We start from the raw sequence: 20835 nt of genomic DNA on the forward strand, positions 1-20835 counted from the left end.
CCCAGATAACTGGGTTTTCTCTACTCAGTAATGCAAGTGCCTGACTTAAGGTTTGATTGGCGAACTATCCACTTCAAAGATGGCTATCTCGAATAAACACAACGCCAGGCCCACAACTAGATAAAGAGCCAGGATGCCTCCCACTGAGTCTCCTGTTTCAGAGATCTTGGTTAATTTTGATAACTGACCATTTGGGCTACTTGTTTTTTTCTCTTCTCATGCTTTATACTCCCACTCTTACGTTTAAATTCACCAATAGTGAGCCCTCGAAACCCTAGTCCCCTGCCCTCGACCCCAGGCTTGTGTGTGCTCTTTCCCTCTTTCTCTCTCTCCCCCCACTCCCTAATGATGACCTGGCTGTGTGGCCCCAGGTGTGCCATGTAATTTCCAGGTCCTATAAGTAAAAAAACTTTTTTCCCCCTAAGTTTCCAATGGTTATTGCTGAAGGACATCCTGTAATCATACGAAGAATCACAAGGGCCAGTCCGGCCACGACATTGGTCATTGATAGGTGGAGACTGGCACACAGAACAACTGCCGTACTCAGCAGGACTGCATGACTGCCCTGCAGGGAACCAAGAGGAACGCCCTTTGGCTGCAGCTTGCTTACCACCACCTAACTCAGGTAAGTAACACCATCTGGGAAAGGAGCACCACTTGCTGGGGATCTGCCTTGCAGCAACGTGCTTTTGCGTACTGCCTCTGTCACGTGTTGCCTGAGACATCCAACCCAAAAGGTCACAGCTGCCAACAATCTCCTCAGAGCAGTATGATCAAGGCCATACATGGTCTAATGAGACGATGAGACCACTAATTATAAAGGCCTTGAATGACTATTAATGTGTGTGAGGATCCTCTTCGCCTCAAGGCCAAGGAGAGCTAAGGAAACTGAAGTGGACAGCAAGGCTATCACCGCAACCCAAGGAAAGGCTCTGGGCTAAAGGCACGAGAAGATTCCGTAGGTGAGGAGGGGAGACCTCTGTCTGTAACCACAGTGTCAGTATGTTGTGCCTAGACTGAGTGTCCTAACCCAGCAGAGTAAAACAGCCTCACAGTGGAAACCAATGGTACCACCTGACGGAAAATACACCAGAGGCCCATGGTCTGTGTCACCACTTCACTCACTACTGTCACTCTTTGTCCACTAACCCAGTGGGATATCGGGTCCAATCCCTGGTATAACGCTACTGAAAAATGAAGCGCCAGTGCTTCCTAAGAACACTGAGGAGGTACACCAGCTCTTTGATAAACGCAAAACCCCTTGGTCGCTACCTGGGCATTATTCAACGCTATGCATACTAACATGCCAAGAATTTGATATTATCGGGTTGGCCAAAAACTTCGTTCGGTTAATGAATACATCGTTCAATAACGTTCTTGGTGAAAATGAAAAATGTGTCTTCTATTTTTACTTAAAACCGAACGAACTTTTTGGCCAACCCGATACATTCCAAAAGGCTGGGGGCTTTTCCCAACGAGCCTGAGTATCTGGTGCTAATAGAGGCCGACCACAATCCTGGAGTATTCTCTTGGGAACCCTTGAAAGGAAAGCAGGCACCTACGAAGGGGCTAACAGTGACGTCACCTAAAATTTTCCAGTAACAACACATAAGATTAAGGTAACAGGAAAAAAACAAGAAGTAGAAACTGAGTTCAAAAACCACTCCTTAATTCAAAATTCAAACCCTTCTCAAAGATTTTATGCAACAGGAAGAGGAGAAGGGAGCAGACTACTGCAGGTTTTCTTGTTTGTTTAGAATGAGCTCTAAATTGTTGCGACCACCAAAATGCATCAACTGGTCAGTATCTCTAAAGACCCTAAAATCCATAACTTTGTTAAAGATCCATCTGGACTACAAACTTGTTTCCTCCAAGAGATCACAGATGCTGAGCCCCTTTCCGCTTTCCCCTGAACGGGGCAGAACTAAGAAAAACGCCTCACAAGGCATCCCTGCCACCAAGGCAAAAGCTGACAGGGTTAGCAAGGCCTCTAAGTGAGGAAAAAAAAAACGGATATGAGAAGGCAAAAGCACCCAGAGCCACAGATATTCATACCAGGGCACCTCCTCTCCTCACTTGGATATTTAATGCCTGGCACCATGCCGACTCTTCCATACTGCTAAGGCTCACTGTGAATGGAAAACATTACGATGAGGCCCATCTCCTGCTGTGCAAAACTGGCATGGTCCAATGGATTTATCATTTCCATGACCATAGTGACCCAAGTGACCTCCTCTTCATTTCCAACCCTAGAGAAGCCCCATTTGACCCTGAGTCCAGGGAATTATTTTTACAGGACACTCCCCCTAATTACAGGTTGGCCCTACTACATTTTATTGGGACTGCCAAAACCATCCAAAAGGCACTAAAAATCCTAGGAGGAAACTTACATTCTTTCTCTGTCCCTTAAGATGTAAGTCTTACCATGTTTTTGAAATACAAATACCCTAGGAGGTAACTAAAACTCTGCCCACAATCACCTGAGCCTGAAGGAAAAAGAGAAAGGGAAAGAGGCCTTTTAAAATATAAACTGTTGTAAAACCTCTTACCCCAAATCTAGTCCACACCCTCCTTAAGAAAACATGTCAAAGACAAATACAAATCTTAAAAGTCTTCTCCACAAATATTTGTAAAAAGCTTTAACCGCTGGAGCAGGTAACCTTAACTTGTTCCATCTGCCAGACACAATTTGGACTCAAAGGTAGTCTGTAAACTAGTAAGTTGTATATTGTTGTACCTGATCCACAGCTAAAATTTTAGAATGGAAGCTATAGGGTCTCTGTGTCTGGCTGCATGCTTATGTATGTCTATACAGATGTATGTTACATGCAAGTGATTTTTTTTTCTACCTCTGGATGGTATTGACAAAATTAATTTGTAAAAGAGCTGTATTTAATTGGCTTAAAAATAAATACTATGAATTAAGTATTCCTAAAACTCAGTAATAAACTAACCCTAACGTTTTTCAAGTTCATGTGATCTGGGATAATCTTCTGTAAATAAAAGGTAGTTTAAACTTGCTGGTTTAATTTAAAAAGGCATATCTCAGATTTATCAACATTAGATATAATGCAGACATGCAGCTTTTATTCTACTTGGGTTTACAATTCAAATAAGTTCATATTATCTAGGTTACACAATTTGTGAGCAAGAAAAATAGCTTGGGATGATGGCCAATTTTGTCTAATGCCTAGTGAGACTTTCATGAATAATCTAGACGTAATTGTTAAGAACAAGTGATTTAAACAGATGTAAGTGGAGTAAAGTTTAGGTGAACTTTTCAGCAATAGCTATGTTTCATGCTATGTCTACTTAAAAAGAGTTTCCCAAATCTCTTTGGTAACTTAAAAACTTCAGAGTTTTGCTAAGTTAAATTAAATGATGGAAAATTTACTGAATATCTAGGTCATTTCCAAATAAGGTAAGATATTGAAACATTAATTACTAAACATAGGTTTATCCACTTTTGGCTTTCTATTACAGAGGAACTAATGATAAATTTGGTTCTCTTACTAAACATGTCTTGTACCACACTGAAAAATTATACTATAAGAAAGCACTCTTGTGGATATCAGATTCTAGTCCTGTTAACTGCCTTTGAGGTTTTCTTTTTCTACCTGTAAACTGTACTGGACGCTGAATTTTCATTTCCTCCAATATCCAGCTACAATTCTTCAAATTAATGTTTCCAATTTTTCTCCCACCCTTCTCACTTGGAATCACTGAGAACTAAAACTGTTCCTTTTCCAAATCCATACAATATAAAGTAGAATAACTTGATGTAAAATTCAGAGAAACAACAACAACAGCTCATATATGGACAATCTTTGTGCCTGTTGCTATATGGGCCACTCAGAAAAATCACCAGATACATTCAGACTGCAAACCAGGAAAATCTAGCAGATTGCCTCCACTTTATCCACTTCAAAGAGGCATCCGCTTCAAAGATGGCTATCTCGAATAAACATAATGCCAGGCCCACAACTAGATAAAGACCCACCCCTCCATCTCCAAGCTCCTTTGTTTTAGAGATCTTGGTTGATTTCAATAACTGACCATTTGAGCCACTTGTGTTTTCTCTTCTCATGCTTCAAATTCCCACTCTCATGTTTTAAATTCACCAATAAAGAGTGAGCTTTCAAAACCCTAGGCCTCTACCTTCAACTCCAATAAAAAGAGAACCCCAGGCCCTCGAGCTTTCTTTCTACTGGCAACCTTGCTGTGTGGCCCCAGGTGTGTCATGTAATTTCCACGTCCTGTAAGTAATAAACCTTTTTTTTTTTTTTCAAAGTTTCCTGATGGTTATTGCTGAAGGGTGTCTTGCAATCATAATAAGAACCACAAGGGCTGCTCCAGCCACAACATTGGTTATTGATAGGCAGAGATCAGCACACAAAACAAGCAGAAACCTTCTTACCCTGGAGGCATCTGACAAGAACAGCACATGTAAAAAGCTTGAATGACAGCACTTAGCCGGTTAGCTGTCATAGAAATAACATCCTGGCAGTCTGCACTGGCTTCCTGTTTCCCTCCAAGAGCATCTGGTTTAGATTCCCCTGTGCCAGTGGATAGATTTTCATAGCTCCCAGGTCCTGGAGGTTCAAATGCAGGAATGGAAGTACCATCTTGATCTTGGCCTTTTTGTTTCAGTAAAATAGAAGTGATATCCGTTGAGTCCTTTTTGTTTTTCATTAATTCTGTAGCTATTAAAACTAGCCATTCATCTAATGAGTGCCAAAGCAATTCAAGAGGCTAAGAAAAAAAGAAAGTGTTTTTTTAAAACATCATTCTTAAACTGCAGGATAAAAAACCCACTCAGACAAATATTATAGAAGAGAATATTTACTCTAGATACTTTTATTTTCCCAAGTTTATGTGTCAGCAATGCCTAAAGGTAAGTAACAAAAACATAAACCTCATATAAATGACAATTTCTTCATTTATAGCAAAAACTTAATTTGCACTTATTTATTCCTTAGAATAAAAAAAGGAAAATTAAACTCTAACCAAAAAATGCATAAGCAATATTTCTTTTAAAAGTTTTCAAATATTTAGTTTTAAACCATACATTACTTTTATGAATACAATCCCCCTAACCTTTACTGTATTAATGTGTCAACTATTTTTAATTATGTTGTTTTTCAATTAAAAAAATGAGAATTCATAAAGAGCTTAATAAACTTAGTTTACTGCACTCTTCTTTACATGGAATCTCTGAGATTTTGAAAATTTATGATGAGAAACTTTAAAATATGATGTGATATTTACATCCACACATACACACACACACACACATATACATATACAGGCATACCCAACCACACACGAATCCATCTCTAATAACTAGAAACTATCAAATATTGGCTAGCAAATCCATAATTCAAAGTAAAGATCAACAGCTTAATAAAAAGGAACACATAGGAGTAAACAGTTTCTTAATTCTATACTATTTTAAATATTCCTTTTGAGAATAATGAAATGTCTTTTGTAAATTAACAGCAAATGAAATTTTATCTTTAAACTACTATGTGATCACAAATGCTATAACAGGACTAAGTACTAGAGAAAAATGAAATATATGTATCATCTCTAGTGAACAGTAATTTTTAACACAAGGAGAAATACAAATGCCCAACTACTATTAAAAGACATGCTACTGGGGATCTAATGTACAGCATTGTCACTATAGTTATCAATACAGTATTGTACACTTGAAAGGTGCTATGAGAATAAAGCTTTAATGTTCTCACCACAGCAACAGCAACAAAGTGGTAATTATGTGAGGTGAAGGATGTGTTACCTAACCTTACTGTACTAAACATTTTGCAAAATATACTTGTATCAAATCATCACACTGTATACCTTAAAGTTACTCAACCCTATATAACAGTTACAGCTCAGTAAAGCTGGGGGGAAGAAAGACCTGTTAGAACATTTTTTAATCCCAAATAAAGATGAACAGTGAAGGCGCAGGGGAGCAGGGGGGATAGTGGTTTAATGTCTTCCATTCCTACACTATTCTAAATATTCCTATTGACAGTGATAAATTGTCTTTCTACAAATGAATAAAAAGTTAATCTTACTTTTTGATTCTTATATGATCACAGAACACTACAAACTAGACCACATGCTTCTGAAAAACCCACCCTAAATATTTCAACTAAAAGAAATAATCTTACTTTTAAAGACCACTATGTAAAGAGATTATACAACCATATTTGGAACTTTAGGAAATGTTTAAATAACCTGTTCTGCCAAGCAATTCTTTACAATTATTATCTAATAAATCCCCCTGCTGTTATCGTCAGCCTTTCTTCAGATTTCCAGAACACTCTCTATTTGAGAATAATCTACTTATTGAATTTGCAAACAATTAAATCACCCCTAAGTCTTCACTTAAAAATTAAACCAAAAAGCAAGAAGGAAAAAACCCTACCACCATCAACAAAAAACCAGTTTACTCATTCAACAAATATTTAGTTAGTACAGCCTAGGTAAACAGGTAAGCAAAGTGAGGTAAGCAAAGGGTTTCTGAGAAACCCTTTCTGAGGTTGAAATGAGCACCCTTCTCCTGCACAAAGACGGCTTTTCCATGGTTAGTCACAGCAGTTGGATGCCTAACTTCTTAAAGGGTCCCTGAACTGCTTAAAAGAAGGGCAAGAAGCACCAGCTGCCATCAACACTGACATGGTACCTTCACTGAAAATGTCTTAATTTTAATCATGATCCAAGTTTGGGTCTATAGTCTCTCTTCATGAGAAAAACATTAAACCCTGCTATAAAAGATGAAAAGAACTTCTTATGTCAGCAAAACTATTTAGCTTTCATCAAAAAATGAACTTCCAAAAAAGAAAGAACAGGTGGTGATGAAAAACTGCTTGAAACAAAAGGAAAAAGGAATAACTGGCCTCTAAGTGAGAAGGACTAAAACCCAGAAAATCCCCACACTAGATAGAGATGAAGGCTAAGGCTGGAAGTGATACCTGCTCCTCACGTGGATGAGAGTGCTGAGCCTGAACTACGATCATCCTATTCTCAAATACTGACAACCTGCAAAAATTAAAGGTGAATTCTGAATCATTCCAGAAATAATATCCAAAAACAGCCAGATCTGTGTAAAAATGATAGTGACAATAAAGATACCGAGAAAAGCTAGAAAGAGTTTTCAATAGAGTAGCACAGCAAAGAATTAAAAGAGAATGAGGGAAAAAAAGAAGTAGTAAATCATCTTGGGCTTTTCTTTAGTTTTCTCTTTTCCCCACTGTTTATTTATTCATTCACACATGCACTAAAACTAAATCCCAACCTTAAAGCATTTTTACCTAGGGAGTTGTCCCTTTGAAGACTTGTTCAGAAAATTCATTCCTCAATAACAAAAAGAATACCGTGAAAATAACTTTAATTTCTAACTGTAGTAGCAGTCACAGACAGAAAGGGTTAAATTTTAAAAATTAACAATTGCAAACCATGTCTATGAGGCTTTTTCATACTCATACATAATAATGATAAAAAACATCAATACAAAGTACCATACATATTAACTGTTACAGAAAAATGAGTCAATGACTATGGAAAATATTAGGCTTCTTGGCACTATGGAAGTATTACTTCATTTCATATTATTGAGTGATCTTCACCACAGAATTATATTCTACCTATAACAACGATTTGACAAGCATACATGATTTTCAAAAACATTTCAAGTTAACAAGTCAAAGCTATAATATATAATCCCAAACTTGTTGGACAATTTAAAAAATCTCAAGATCCATGTGTTAAATAAGATACAAATTTGACAGGAAAGCATTACTAACAAACTTATTAATAGCATCTTGAAATTCTGTTAATCGGACTGTTCTCAACTCGATAATGTCAAATGCCACGATCCAAAAGATAAGATCTTAAAGTTAAAAGTTTCTCAATCTTTCTTGGCTTCCAATTATAATTCTATGAAACCGTTAATAGTCGCAGCTTACTACTCACAAAAAAGGAGCATATCAAGATTCAAGAAGCCTAAACTCTCTTCCCCACGCTCACCCTACTTCTATAACCAGAACTACTTTCTCCTTCAGATGTTCCAAAGTTCACAAGGCTCTAGATAAAAATCTCTTAACACTGAAAGAAGGGCTAAGTGTTAAGATTAACTTAAAGGACTTCTAAGATAAATCAGGAAACTAATAACAGGATGTTAAACAAACCTACTACAAACACATGGCCTATAAACCCACTCATTCTTAATGGAAAACCCATTAGCTAACCCCAACAATAAAGTGACATAGTAACTAGTTAATGAAATAGAAAGTAGGGATCAATTGCTACCATAGACAAAATGTGGTAAAAATTAAAATGGTATTTCCAATCTAAAATTGCAGTTAACTCACCAGATGGTTCAGATTTTTACAACTTCAATCATCCCAAAATGAAAAGACCTTAAATACATGGATGACAGTGTAGTTTCTATTTTTATCCATGTAAGTGGGAGGGCAGATCATTTTGCCATCCTCCAAAGAGTCCACATTTAATTCATAAAATTAGATAGAAAGAGATTAATCAGTTCCTTAAGAGTAACACTTGTTAATGTTTTAAAAAACTGGCTGCGTTTGTAACAAAAATGTTTTACCAAAGTGAAAGGTCAAAATTTAAGAGAAAATAAGTGCTCAGAGACAAAGGCAGTTGTCAATGATACAGGGAAAAAAAAAAAAAAACCTTAAAAAGAGAAATAAAGATACTAACAAATGAAATAAAAGAGAAGGAAAGAACTTTATATATTATATATATCATTGATATATAACAATGAAAACAAAGAGTCTGGATTCCATAAAAGAAAAGCTAAAAGAAAAGCAATAATATCCTTTTCTACTCTGTTTTATCTGTACTGACGGTCTAGATAGAAAAATAACATTTAAATCAAGCACTAAACGCCTATAAAGAGGTTACTTAGCACATAAGTATTTTCTGATATCATTAGCAACAGGTGGCAAATTGAAATTTTAACAAAAAATAAGACAATAATAAATATAATATATACTCAATTTGTCAATAGTGACCATATCTATACTTGGTTTGATTTTCATTCATCATTACAGATGAGTAGAAGGACAAGTAGAAAAATCAATCAGGAGAAGTTTCAGTAACAAACTGCATGAGTCATATTAGAACACATTAAGAACAACTTCCTGTAATATGAATGTTTGAGCAGTGAAACTCACTTAAAACAGCACTAACAAAACAGAGGATCAATAATTCAAATTCAAATTTTACAAAGACAGGAAGCTATCACTTCTAACTAGTATTAAAGGAAGTGGTACGTTGAAAAGCTAAAATCTGAATTACAAGAAGATGCATAACTTCCTTCTTCCAGGAGATGGCACAGTAGGGGAAAAAAAAAGAAGGAAGAAAAAGACACATACACACACACACACACACACACACACACACACTCGCGCGCACAACTGTGGGGGGAGGGAGAAGCATGCACACATGTGGCTGAACACTCCTGCACCAATGTAAAGAAAAAAGAGCCTGAAGCAGACGAACAGATGCACAGAAACTGATACATACCTATTCTAAAAGGTTATCATACCTATTCCAGGTATTAAAGAATTGACTAGTGTCAAAACGCTTGCTAACCATTTATTTGTGTCTGCCAAAAACTTGCCATGTAAGACTAGAATCATTTAGCATACATCATTAATTTAACTTTATATAACTTCAAATTTTATAGATAAGTAAAGCTGTCAATCACAACTCATTTTTGAGGATGTGGCACGTAAAAACTTTTATATCACCTTTTGGACAGACAACCTATATTTATACCCAAAAGACTGTTTAAAGAAATATAATTTTTCATGAACCCAAAAGCTAATTTTATACTATGAAAAGCTCTCCAGATAAATTACCTTTAAAAAAATAACATGAAAACAATTATTACACATTTGTCCAAAATCTGAGTTATCTGAAAATATAATGCCACAAAAAAGCATTAACAATAGCAATTATAGTCATGTACATTTATTAGCAATAGCCATTATAGTCATGTACATTTTGCTTACTTCACAAAATTGTAATTTGACATGGTTACACTGCCTTGGAAATCTTTCTTCCAAGGATTCCATTCATAAATGTGCTTGTAAAGAAGCAGCAGCTGAAGCAATATAAAATACATTAAGAAAATACCTCAATGTTTCTTTCTTGAAGTAACCCAAGGAATTGTTAATAAACCCAATAAATGAAAGTAAACTTATTTTTAAAAAAAATACACGGACACACACAAAACACAAACGATAATAAAACCTAATTAAAAACCGGATGTCTTCCTTCTGAATAAGACATATTTTTTAAAAATCATGATGGCTGCATTTAGGACCTATAATCCAATTTAAAAAAGTAGATTTAATTATATTTAAACATTAAATACCTTTACCCTTAGAATAAAACACTACTGAAATTAAAATTTTACTTGTAAGAAAAACAGAAAGCTCACCAAATGAGACTTGCTGCTGATTAGACAGAGATGAAAGGAAAAAGGTCTTAGTTTACAAAGTGTCAATCACTGGTATAAACCAAATTTACATCCTGTTTATGAGGTTTCCAATTAATGAATGTATGCTTTGTCAAATTCATCTCTTTTACATCTATCTTCCTAACAACATCATATACTTCTCTGACCTTGAACACCTGGCTTCTTGGAGTTTTATTCCCATTGTAGCCCATATCGATTCCATTACTGGGAGAGGATGGACCAATTCGAAAGACATGACAAAATATCCTCACAATCCTTAAAAGGCTCTTCATTTGAGCATCATAATTACTAGATATGCTGAAAATAAAAATTAAAATATGAACAGATTAGATGGAATAAAACAAATTACATCTTAAAATACTGATTTTAAAACATTTTCATTACATTTACCATCTGTTTCATAATTTAACGAGTAAAATTTCTTTCCTGCCATGATATGGGATGGAATGTTTTGTTTACCAGGAAGTTAGCAAATGTACATTATTTGGATTGCATGTGGATGATTTATTTACTTTTAAGTAACTAGAATATAACCAATGATCAAAGCATAAAATATGAAGAAAATCACCAGTATAGAACAGTATATTTATAAATTAAACTAATTCTTTAGAACTCTGAGAACATTTCACTGAGAACCAATAGTAGGAATGTTGATTATGATCTTAGGCCAACCCACAACTGAATTGTAGAGGCTGAACTCTACTATTCTATCCATAACCCCATTTTCCCTAACTCATCCCAGAATAGTAACCAATTGTTCACATACAGAACATGTACAAATTGAATAATCTTAAAGTTACTATCTGTATCAGGGTGGTTCTCCATATTATGGGTTGTCTTATGACTGTATATAAATAAGGGAAATACATCCTACTATGAAAAAGACTGATCCAATTAATACTAAACCGTATTAAATATAATATAAACTTTCTTTGACTAATCAAAAAGCCCTTCAAAATCCCAGTGCCTGGGGATTGTTCATCATCATCATGAATATCAATCATTACTCTTCCACAGAGAAACTGTAGGAGTTAGGGTAAATGTGTATTGAATCTAATGATAGATCTTAAAAAAAACTTGTTGTTGTTTTTCAGGGGTGGTTTTATTTTGAAACCTCCAACATCAGTTATCTTGTATTACAATGGTTACACAAAAGCAGAGTAAAGAGTTGCAATGACATTTGGGCAGAATGATATGACTGCCTTTGCATAAGTTTAATCATCAAAGCTTACTCTATCTTCCTCAGTTCATTAAAATCTTCCTCTATGGTATTTTTAGGTATCCTCTAACACGAAAAACAATAATGATTAGTTATGTGGAAATAGCAAATGCCTATTGTAAGTATTCAGATTTGATAAGTGAAAAATCAGAGAGTATTTTCTATTCTGGTGACAACTGAACCAAAATTTCCTGACATTTTTACTTCAACATTCATGTTGTTTTCTCATTCTAAAAATTATTAAATTGTTAAAAACAATACATAAAAACTAGCTATCAGTTACAAGTGTTAGTAAAATACAATAGCTATTGCTATCCATACTGTATTTGACTGGGATAGCTACAACACATTAGCAAAACTTTTTCTTTGTTTTACTAACTTTGAATCAAATGTGTATAGAATCATTAGTTTAACTCACACTGATTTTTACATATTTGCCTTTACAAAGTTGTTTTTAATTCTATATCATAAGATTGTTGAGACTGACAAAAGAGAAATGCAGTATGGTTGAAACTATTTCCTTCTTTTATTGTGTTGCAGCTATTGGAAAAGTTAACTCCAATGACTCTCAAATTCTTCTATGAGAAAGATGTGAATTTAATTTTCCTCTGTGAAATTACCATATATATAAATATTTGTTTTAAGTACCTGATTTAGGGAACTTCATGAGTTACCTTAAGGTAAGAAGTATTCTCTTATACAATGGAGTCTGAACATCATCAATTATTAATATAGTCTAATAACAGTCTAATATAAGATTATTAGACTATATTAATATTACTTTACCCAGTTTAAACTTCTTCCAATTAAGTCACTGATCTAAAAAATGTCATTTTTCACTTTCCAACCAGTGAAATATCTCTTTCATATTATACGAAAAGATCATAAAATCCAAACTTCATCACAAACTGCTCCAGCTCATCACAAAATGATAATTTCTTCCCAAGCCACCAGGTCTCAAAATAAAAGTTTAAAAATTAGTTTCCTAATTCAAAGCCCTGTCAATGTACTTACCTTTGTTAATATAAGATTATACTTTCATTCAGTATCTTACTTAGCAAATAGCTGTGAATTCTCTTTTCATTTGCACATTGGTAACTATCTTTACCTTCAATCATAAATATATAGAAAGCAAGATGACTCACTTATTTAGTGAAACACAACACTATGTGCAAAAGGGCCCTCAGTAAATATTTATTATCTTCAGCAAATATTCCTAGAATCACTTAGACAAAAAGGCTAACCATTTTTCCGAAAGTATGCTAAATAACACCTCAATTGCCGCTAATTAATATGTATTTGAATTATTTTCTTAACTAAAATATCTATTAAAATAAGTGGCCAAAATTACATCACATTGTGGGTTAAGAAACATAAAATGATTGACAAATGAACAAAAGGAAGACAACCTGCAAAAGTACCATTAAACTAAATTGGCAGGGGGGAATGATTTGTATTTGAGGTCCTCTTAACAATCTACTTCGGTAGCTGTGAGATAACAGAAAAATATATATGTTTTCTGCCCCCAGCCCTTTTCCTGGCACAGAGCTCCTAAAAACCCTGTAATTTCTGAAGTGATAAGTGCACTAGGAGCACCTTCTGTTCTCATATTGGGTCTCTGACCCTGGTTCCTGACACAGAGCTCCTAAATCCCTTGGAATTTCCTGGGTGATAGCAGTAGCTTTTATTCTAATGAGGCAACTCTTAGTGGGCTTTTGGATGGGGGCTGGTCACCAGAAAGACCAAGCAATGATTAGAGACTTGGAATTTTCAGCCTTATCCCTCATTACCCAGAGAAGGGCTAGAAATGGAGTTAATGATCAACACACCCATGTGATGAAACCTCCATATAAAAAACAAAAATATGGGGGGTTCAGGGAGCTTCCAAGTTGACGAACACATCCACAAACAGGGAGAGTGACATTCCCCAACTCTATGGGGACAGAAGCTCCTGTACTATGGACCCTCTCAGACCTCATCCTATGTATCTATTCATCTGGTTGTTCATCAATATCCTTTATCATATTCTTTAAAAAACTGGTAAACAAAATTAAGTGTTTCCCTGAATTCTGTGACCTGCTCTAGGAAATAACTGAATCCAAAGGGGAGGAGGTCATGAAAACCTCTGATCTGTAGTCAGGTAACAAAAGTTGTGGGTAATCTGGGGATCCACTAATTCCAAGTGGCATCTGTGGTGGGGGACAGTCTCCTAGAACTGAGCCCTTAACCTGTGGGATCTAATGCCATCTCTAGGCAGAATTGAGGTAACTGTAGGACACCCGGCTGGTGTTAAAGGATTGCTTGGTGTGGGGAATAAAAACTCCCACCTCTGGTTTCCAAAGTGTTGTGGGTGTGGTAGTAGTGTGAGAGTAAATGAATGTGGATGTGGTAGTAGTGTGAGAGTAAAGGAGAAACGCAGCAGGAAGACTAGGTTTTGCCAAGATGGTACCAATACAGTAAATTCTAACACAATACTAATAACCAATACTGGTTACCAATCCCAACAAAGAGATGTTTACAGACCAAATTGGCCATAATAACATACTCTATAAGACATATGAAAGGTATCATTGTAAATGGTGAGGCAGTAAGTCTAGCAAGGTAATTTTAAAACTTGTTCTGGCATGGATCCCTCTTTCCTACCCTGTTTCTCCTGTACCACTAATATCGCTGTCATTTTTAAGAGCTAAATTGGAGCCCAGGATCTGCTCTTTATCAATTAGTAAGGATGTAAATCCTGGTTCTTCTAGCCTAGCAAATCACTGAACTTCAATTTTCTTATATATAAAATGGAGATAATATCTAAATCACAAAGTCACTGTGAGGTTTAAAGGAAATAATGTATCTGAATGTTCTTTAGCTTATTAGAACCTGCTTAAGTACGTATTAAAGGTGAACTTAAAATAAAAACAGAGAAACATAAATGCTTTCTGATTATTAGGAAGAGCAGAAAATAGGGCAGAGATTTAAGTAGAAAAAAGTTTTCTAATGTAGGAAAACAGGTTAAGGTATTATGAGGAATTTAAAAAAGAACCATCATTATCACCAGCATCATCATCATCTCTACTACATGCCAGACATAATGGTTGGCACTAGGCTTACAGAACCTTATCATTTCATTCTTACAACAATTCATTAAGATATTTACTATCATTTTCCAAGAAGGAAATAAAATCCTGACTAGACTGTAAATTAAGTGTAGGGTGAGATCTTGTCTGTTTTACTCACTGTTATCTAGCAGATGGCCTAGTGGATAGCAGGCACTCAAAAATATGTATTGGATAGATGGATGGATGATGAAAGGAAACTCCGAAAAGTTACTTGCTGGGGTCACACAGTAAATGGTGATGTCTGGATTAAATCTGAGTCTAGCTGACTCCAGAGCCCATGCTTTTTACTCAGTATGTCTTAGAAAGTCCTCATCATATAAATGGATTAACAGAAATGGCTAATAAAAGGAGAGCATTATGTAAAGCTGGAATTCAATGAACCTTATAGACAAAGTTTAAAGTAGCCTCAAAAGTAGAAAGAGAATAATAGAAAAATTAGCAAATGGCATACTGAGTAGGACTGCTGAAGAAAGACTTAACAGCTAAAAAGACACAAGAAAGTAATCTTGGACCATGAAGTGTAAGGGGCCTTCTAAGCAAACAGTACAGAGTGTGATTCTGGTCTGAAGTATATGAAAAGTACGAAGGAAGACAGGAATAAAGGGCTAACATAATGGACTTGACAGCTGATTTACAGAAGCAGCATACAGTTGGGAGGAACAAAGTCCAGTTCCACATACATAGGTGAGAGAAGACCACGACCTATTCTAATACTGTCAATGTATTAAAAGTTGACATGAAAAGAAAACTATTGGGTTAGCCAAAAATTTCATTTGGGTTTTTCCAGCTTACGGAAAAATCCAAACGAACTTTTTGGCAAACCCAATCAAAGGAAGAAAGCATCCATAACAGAAGTAGGCCAAATTTAAGCTAAGAAATAACACATTAACCATTTTTAAATGGCTGTTTACTCCTAACTGGGGTGACTAACCACATACAAACAAGCGGAGGTACAGGAAAATATATAAAGGCACTAACTTCATGGACTTAGTGATGAGCCATTAAAAGCACAGATTTGCAAAAAAACAAAGAACTGAACTGAGCGGGACAGTTCAGGGAGAAAACTTTATAAAGAAGCATGAGGGTATAATACTGCAAGGCTGAACAGTAGCCTATACCCAGTTTTGTAAATTACTGATCAAGATTCCTAAACTACGTTCTTGATTCTTTTTTATGAACATTTTACTTACATGACTAGTCTAAGCAATCATTTTCTAAAATTCTAGACACATAAGTCCAAATCCACTTAAGTAAGTCTCTATTTTTAGTCTCTTTAGACAGGCTAAAGTCTCCTCAGGAATAACTGATTGCCCTGATCCTTTAAAACAAAACAAACAGTGATAACTCAACAAATGTTTAGAACATCTTAACACTGACAAAAGACATCAACAAAATAATCAACAAAATACACTATTCCCAGAAAAGCCTAAAAAGTGACGAAGCTGACAGATATTGCTGCCTACCGATTTGCTTATATTGTGAAACACTTACCTCAGCAACTTATGACCATTTGTTGTGGCAACTTCAGCAAGGCTTGTTAGAATCTTTAAATACTGGTTCTCACTTTGCTGAGATAAATGCTCCAGAACTTGCCGTAACTAATTTTTTTACAAATAAAAAAATGTGATTACATAATAATCCACTAAACTTTGTCAAGAAATTAAGTACCTATTAGTTTAGTAATCATCCCAAAGCTCAATTAGCTGAAACCAAGTCCTTTACAGTTATTTGGTCTTGCATAAAATCAAAAGCTTATAGAGAGATAAGATGACATACAGTATTTGTTCAAAATCACCCAGTGAAAAAGTATAAACAGAGAGAACAGAAATCACCAAGTTTATTTATGGAAAATTAATTCCAAACTTCTAAAAATGTAAGAAAAAAACTCTGTAATTATTCAAAGAGTAGAACTATTAACAAATACAGAGCTCAGTAAACTAGTGATTACTAATTGTAACATGATATTCCTCCTTAGATTCTTTTCCTCTACCTATGGGAAATATTCTAATTATCTTAAGGAGAGATCAAAGGCACAGAGGACAGAAGACTCATAGCGCCAAATATTAGCATAAAGTTTATTAATTCTTATATAATTCATACTTACCCTATAATGCAGATAAGCCAATTCAAATTACTTAAATATTTATAATAATAAAATCAATAAACACATTTGTAAGATGCCATATACACCAAACATGAACAAAGCTTGTTCAGGGGCTTCCCTGGTGGTGCAGTGGTTAAGAATCCTCCTGCCAGGGGCACTGGTTCAAGCCCTGGTCCATGAAGATCCCACATGCCACGGAGCAACTAAGCCCGTGTGCCGCAACTACTGAACCTGAGCTCTAGAGCCCGTGAGCCACAACTACTGAGCCTGCATGCCACAACTACTGAAGCCCACATGCCTAGAGCTTGTGGTCCACAACAAGAGAAGCCACCACAATGAGAAGCCTGTGCACCATACCAAAGAGTAGCCCCCGCTCGTCACAACTAGAGAAAGCCCACATGCAGCAACGAAGACCCAATGCAGCCAAAAATAAATAAATTAATTAAAAAAAAAAAAAAAGCTTGTTCATTTAATAGCTACCAGCACAATTACATTACCATGTTTTCTCGGAGATCTTCATTCTGTGTCATTTGAATAATTGTCTGGAAAAGCCTAGGGTGATACTGAATTAATACTTCACAAGTCTCTCCATATCCACCCTAAAAACAAGATTTAAAATTATCTAGGTTTAAAAACAAAACTCCTAAAGGAAAACATTTCTTCTATATATAAGTCTGACACCAAACATGTGGGATTTCCACACCAACCAATTCTCCAATTCTCTGTGGATACCGATTGGGTGTCCAATTTAATTCAATTATCATGCTAACTGCCTAGAGTTAGGGCAGACCACACAGTAGGGTTCCGTCCCACAAGAGTGCCCCCCACTTCAAAAGCCAATCACAAGTCCAGGTCACCCATACTTCTGACTAACCAGCTGTACGTAAGGAACTCCCTCGACCTCCTCCTCAGGTTTGATAATTTGCTAGAACAGCTCACAGAACTCAGGGAAACACTTTATTTACCATTACCTGTTTATTATAAAGGCTACAACTCAGGAACAGGCAAATGGAAAAGATGCATAGGGTAAAGTGTGTGGGAAGGGGCACAGAGCTTCCATGCCCTCACTGGGCATGCCACCCTCCCAGCACTTTGATGTGTTCACCAACCCAGAAGCTCTCTGAGAACCACACTGTTTAGGGTTTTTATGAAAGTTCCATTACACAGGCCTGAATGACTAAACTCAGTCTCTAGCCCCTGACTCCTCCCCGGGGGTGGGGGAGGAAATTGCCTTCTAATTACATGGTTGGCTCACCTGTCAACCAGCCCTGTTCCTGAAGCTACCTAGGGCCTTTCAGCCACCGCTCATCTCATTAATATACAAAAAGACATGCTTATCACTCTGGAGATTCCAAGGGTCTTAGAAGCTCTTGTGTTAGGAACTGGGATAAAGACCAATATATATTTCTTATACTATCACAGTTCCTTTTAAAGATCATATTCTTAACAGAATAAAAATCTTTGCACCCATCCTCTCATTTGAGGAAAAAAAGTGATCTTGTCGGTTTCTCTTACAAAGTAAGGGACTAAGAATATACGTGAACAGCGTACCTGCACACATAAATCCAAAGGGCTTACTCCATTTTTATCCGGCAGATATTTGGCTCCTCGCAACAGAAGAATCTGTGCTGTGTCTCTCTGACCATGACTGTACAGAAACAATGTTTAAACATATAATCTTTTTAATTTTAAGTCTTTCTCTATAAATTATGGACAGTTAGCATCAATCAACAGAGGATTAATAATCTTAAAAAATTGAGACGAAGATCTGAACTACAACCTCAACCGTTAGAAAAACTTCCCAACGTTAAGTCATACTTTTTACAATGTAGATAAGAAACTGGCCTACTGAATCTTAGAATTGAACTTGGGACACATTACCTACAATAAATCATAATATTTTGGGATAAGTTGCTGGTACTCAGGCTTATGCTTTATTTTTTTCTTCCAATCTTTTCCTTCTCAACTCTAGCCTGACCACCTCCCTACACATACGTCCAAGTCTCCAGACTTCTTAGTCCAAAAGAACCTCAATACTCAAAACAAAAGTACATTTTATGACACTTTAATATGTGGTAAAAAAATAAAAACAAAGGAAGGAGAAAAGACAAATATCAAAATGAGTAAATGGGGGGGATTCATTAGCCAAAAATACTAACTAACTGCCAACCTTCATTTTATCCACCCACTCAGTTTGGCTTCTGCTGACAGCTATTCAATCTGACATGGAATGAACAACTCTCATCCACATGCCCCATTCTCTCTAATTGTTCTTTCAAGTAGGTTTAACAACCACTCTTTAAGCTAGGAGGAAGCTGCTTTGGGGGTAATAATAACTAGACTCTACATTTCGTTATTAAATGAGCTAATCTGATCCTAGACAGACAATAAATAATAAATTTATAATGCAGGGACATTAAAGTTTAAAGCTAATTTTACAAAATGCCCAAGGAAGTCATACAGTTTGGAAGAGTATCTCATCAAAGAATTTTATTTTGTAAATTGATACAGCCACTATGGAGAACAGTATGGAGGTTCCTTAAAAAACTAAAAATAGAACTACCACAGCAATCCCACTACTGGGCATATACCTAGAGAAAACCATAATGCAAAACGACACATGCACCCCAATGTTCATTGCAGCACTATTTACAATAGCCAGGACATGGAAGCAACCTAAATGTCCATCAACAGAAGAATGGATAAAGAAGATGTGGTATGTATATACAATGGAATATTACTCAGCCATAAAAAGGAATGAAATTGGGTCATTTGCAGAGACGTGGATGGACCTAGAGACTGACATACAGAGTGAAGTAAGTCAGAAAGAAAAACAAATATCGTATATTAACGCATATATGTGGAATCTAGAGAAATGGTGTAGATGATCTTATTTGCAAAGCAGAAATAGAGACACAGACATAGAGAACAAACGTATGGACACCAAGGGGGGGAAGCAGGGAGGTGGGATGAATTGGGAGATTGGGATTGACATAATACACTATTGATACTGTGTATAAAATAGATAACTAATGAGAACCTACTGTATAGCTCAGGGAACTCTACTCAATGCTCTGTGGTGACCTACATGGGAAGGAAATCCAAAAAAGAGGGGATATATGTACACGTATAGCTGATTCATTTTGCTATACAGTAGAAACTAACACAACGTTGTAAAGCAAATATATTCCAGTAAAAATTAATTTAAGAAAAAGAATTTTATTTTGTAGATGAAAAAAATTACTATTCAAGCACAAGTGAAACTAGAACTCAGATCTCTGGTCTTCTAGACCAATACTCTTCCCACAGTACCATTACCTAAAAAGGTATGTTATTTCACAAAGACTACACAGATTCCTCAGAAACTTAAAACAAACAAAAACAACCTATTCTTTCTTTTCCACAAAATGACGCTGCATAAAGTATAATTGGACTTAATTTAAAAAAACAGGATCATACTAGGAAGCTGGTGGCAGGCATTAGGTATATCACTCTCTTGATACTTTACTGTAATACTGATTACCTTCCTTAATACAAATATCGACAGACGAAAACTAACTTAAGAACAATATCTAATTTACTCCAGAAAAAGCAGAAAATCAAGAAAGCAAGTACATCAGCAATCCCTCCAAAAGCAACAGTAACTAATTTTACTAGTCTACATTAAGAAAATTCTTCATCAATCATCATTTGTCATTTGTCAGCTGGGCATGCTGGCCAACACATTATATATTACAGCTAATAGGAATTACTTTATAATTAACACTGTTCTATTCTGTATAATACCTAAGTGAAAAGAAACTAACCTGAGCTTAATTTATTTAAGGAGTCAGTGATTTCTTTCCGAGGACCCAAGGTTCTGAGAAACCCAGATTTGCAA

At 35.8% G+C, this 20835-nt stretch overlaps 1 protein-coding gene across 5 annotated transcripts in view; it reads right to left on the reverse strand.

Moving 5' to 3' along the window:
- The window catches only part of HACE1 (HECT domain and ankyrin repeat containing E3 ubiquitin protein ligase 1), a 95271-nt gene that overhangs the window by 37346 nt on the left and 37090 nt on the right, over positions 1 to 20835 (reverse strand). For all 5 annotated transcript variants that reach the window (XR_012324766.1, XM_019929497.2, XM_004314661.3 and 2 more), the window contains 5 exons: positions 18507 to 18603; positions 17453 to 17554; positions 16343 to 16449; positions 10669 to 10819; positions 4418 to 4752 (listed from right to left, as the gene is read on the reverse strand). Coding sequence is in view for 4 of the 5 variants with exons in the window: in XM_019929497.2 (XP_019785056.1) it covers positions 4418 to 4752; positions 10669 to 10819; positions 16343 to 16449; positions 17453 to 17554; positions 18507 to 18603 (792 nt within the window). In the remaining variant the exon portion in view is untranslated. The remainder of the gene's footprint in view (positions 1 to 4417; positions 4753 to 10668; positions 10820 to 16342; positions 16450 to 17452; positions 17555 to 18506; positions 18604 to 20835) is intronic.

The sequence above is a fragment of the Tursiops truncatus genome, chromosome 12, assembly GCF_011762595.2.
Source record: "Tursiops truncatus isolate mTurTru1 chromosome 12, mTurTru1.mat.Y, whole genome shotgun sequence".
Classification (NCBI taxonomy): domain Eukaryota; kingdom Metazoa; phylum Chordata; class Mammalia; order Artiodactyla; family Delphinidae; genus Tursiops; species Tursiops truncatus.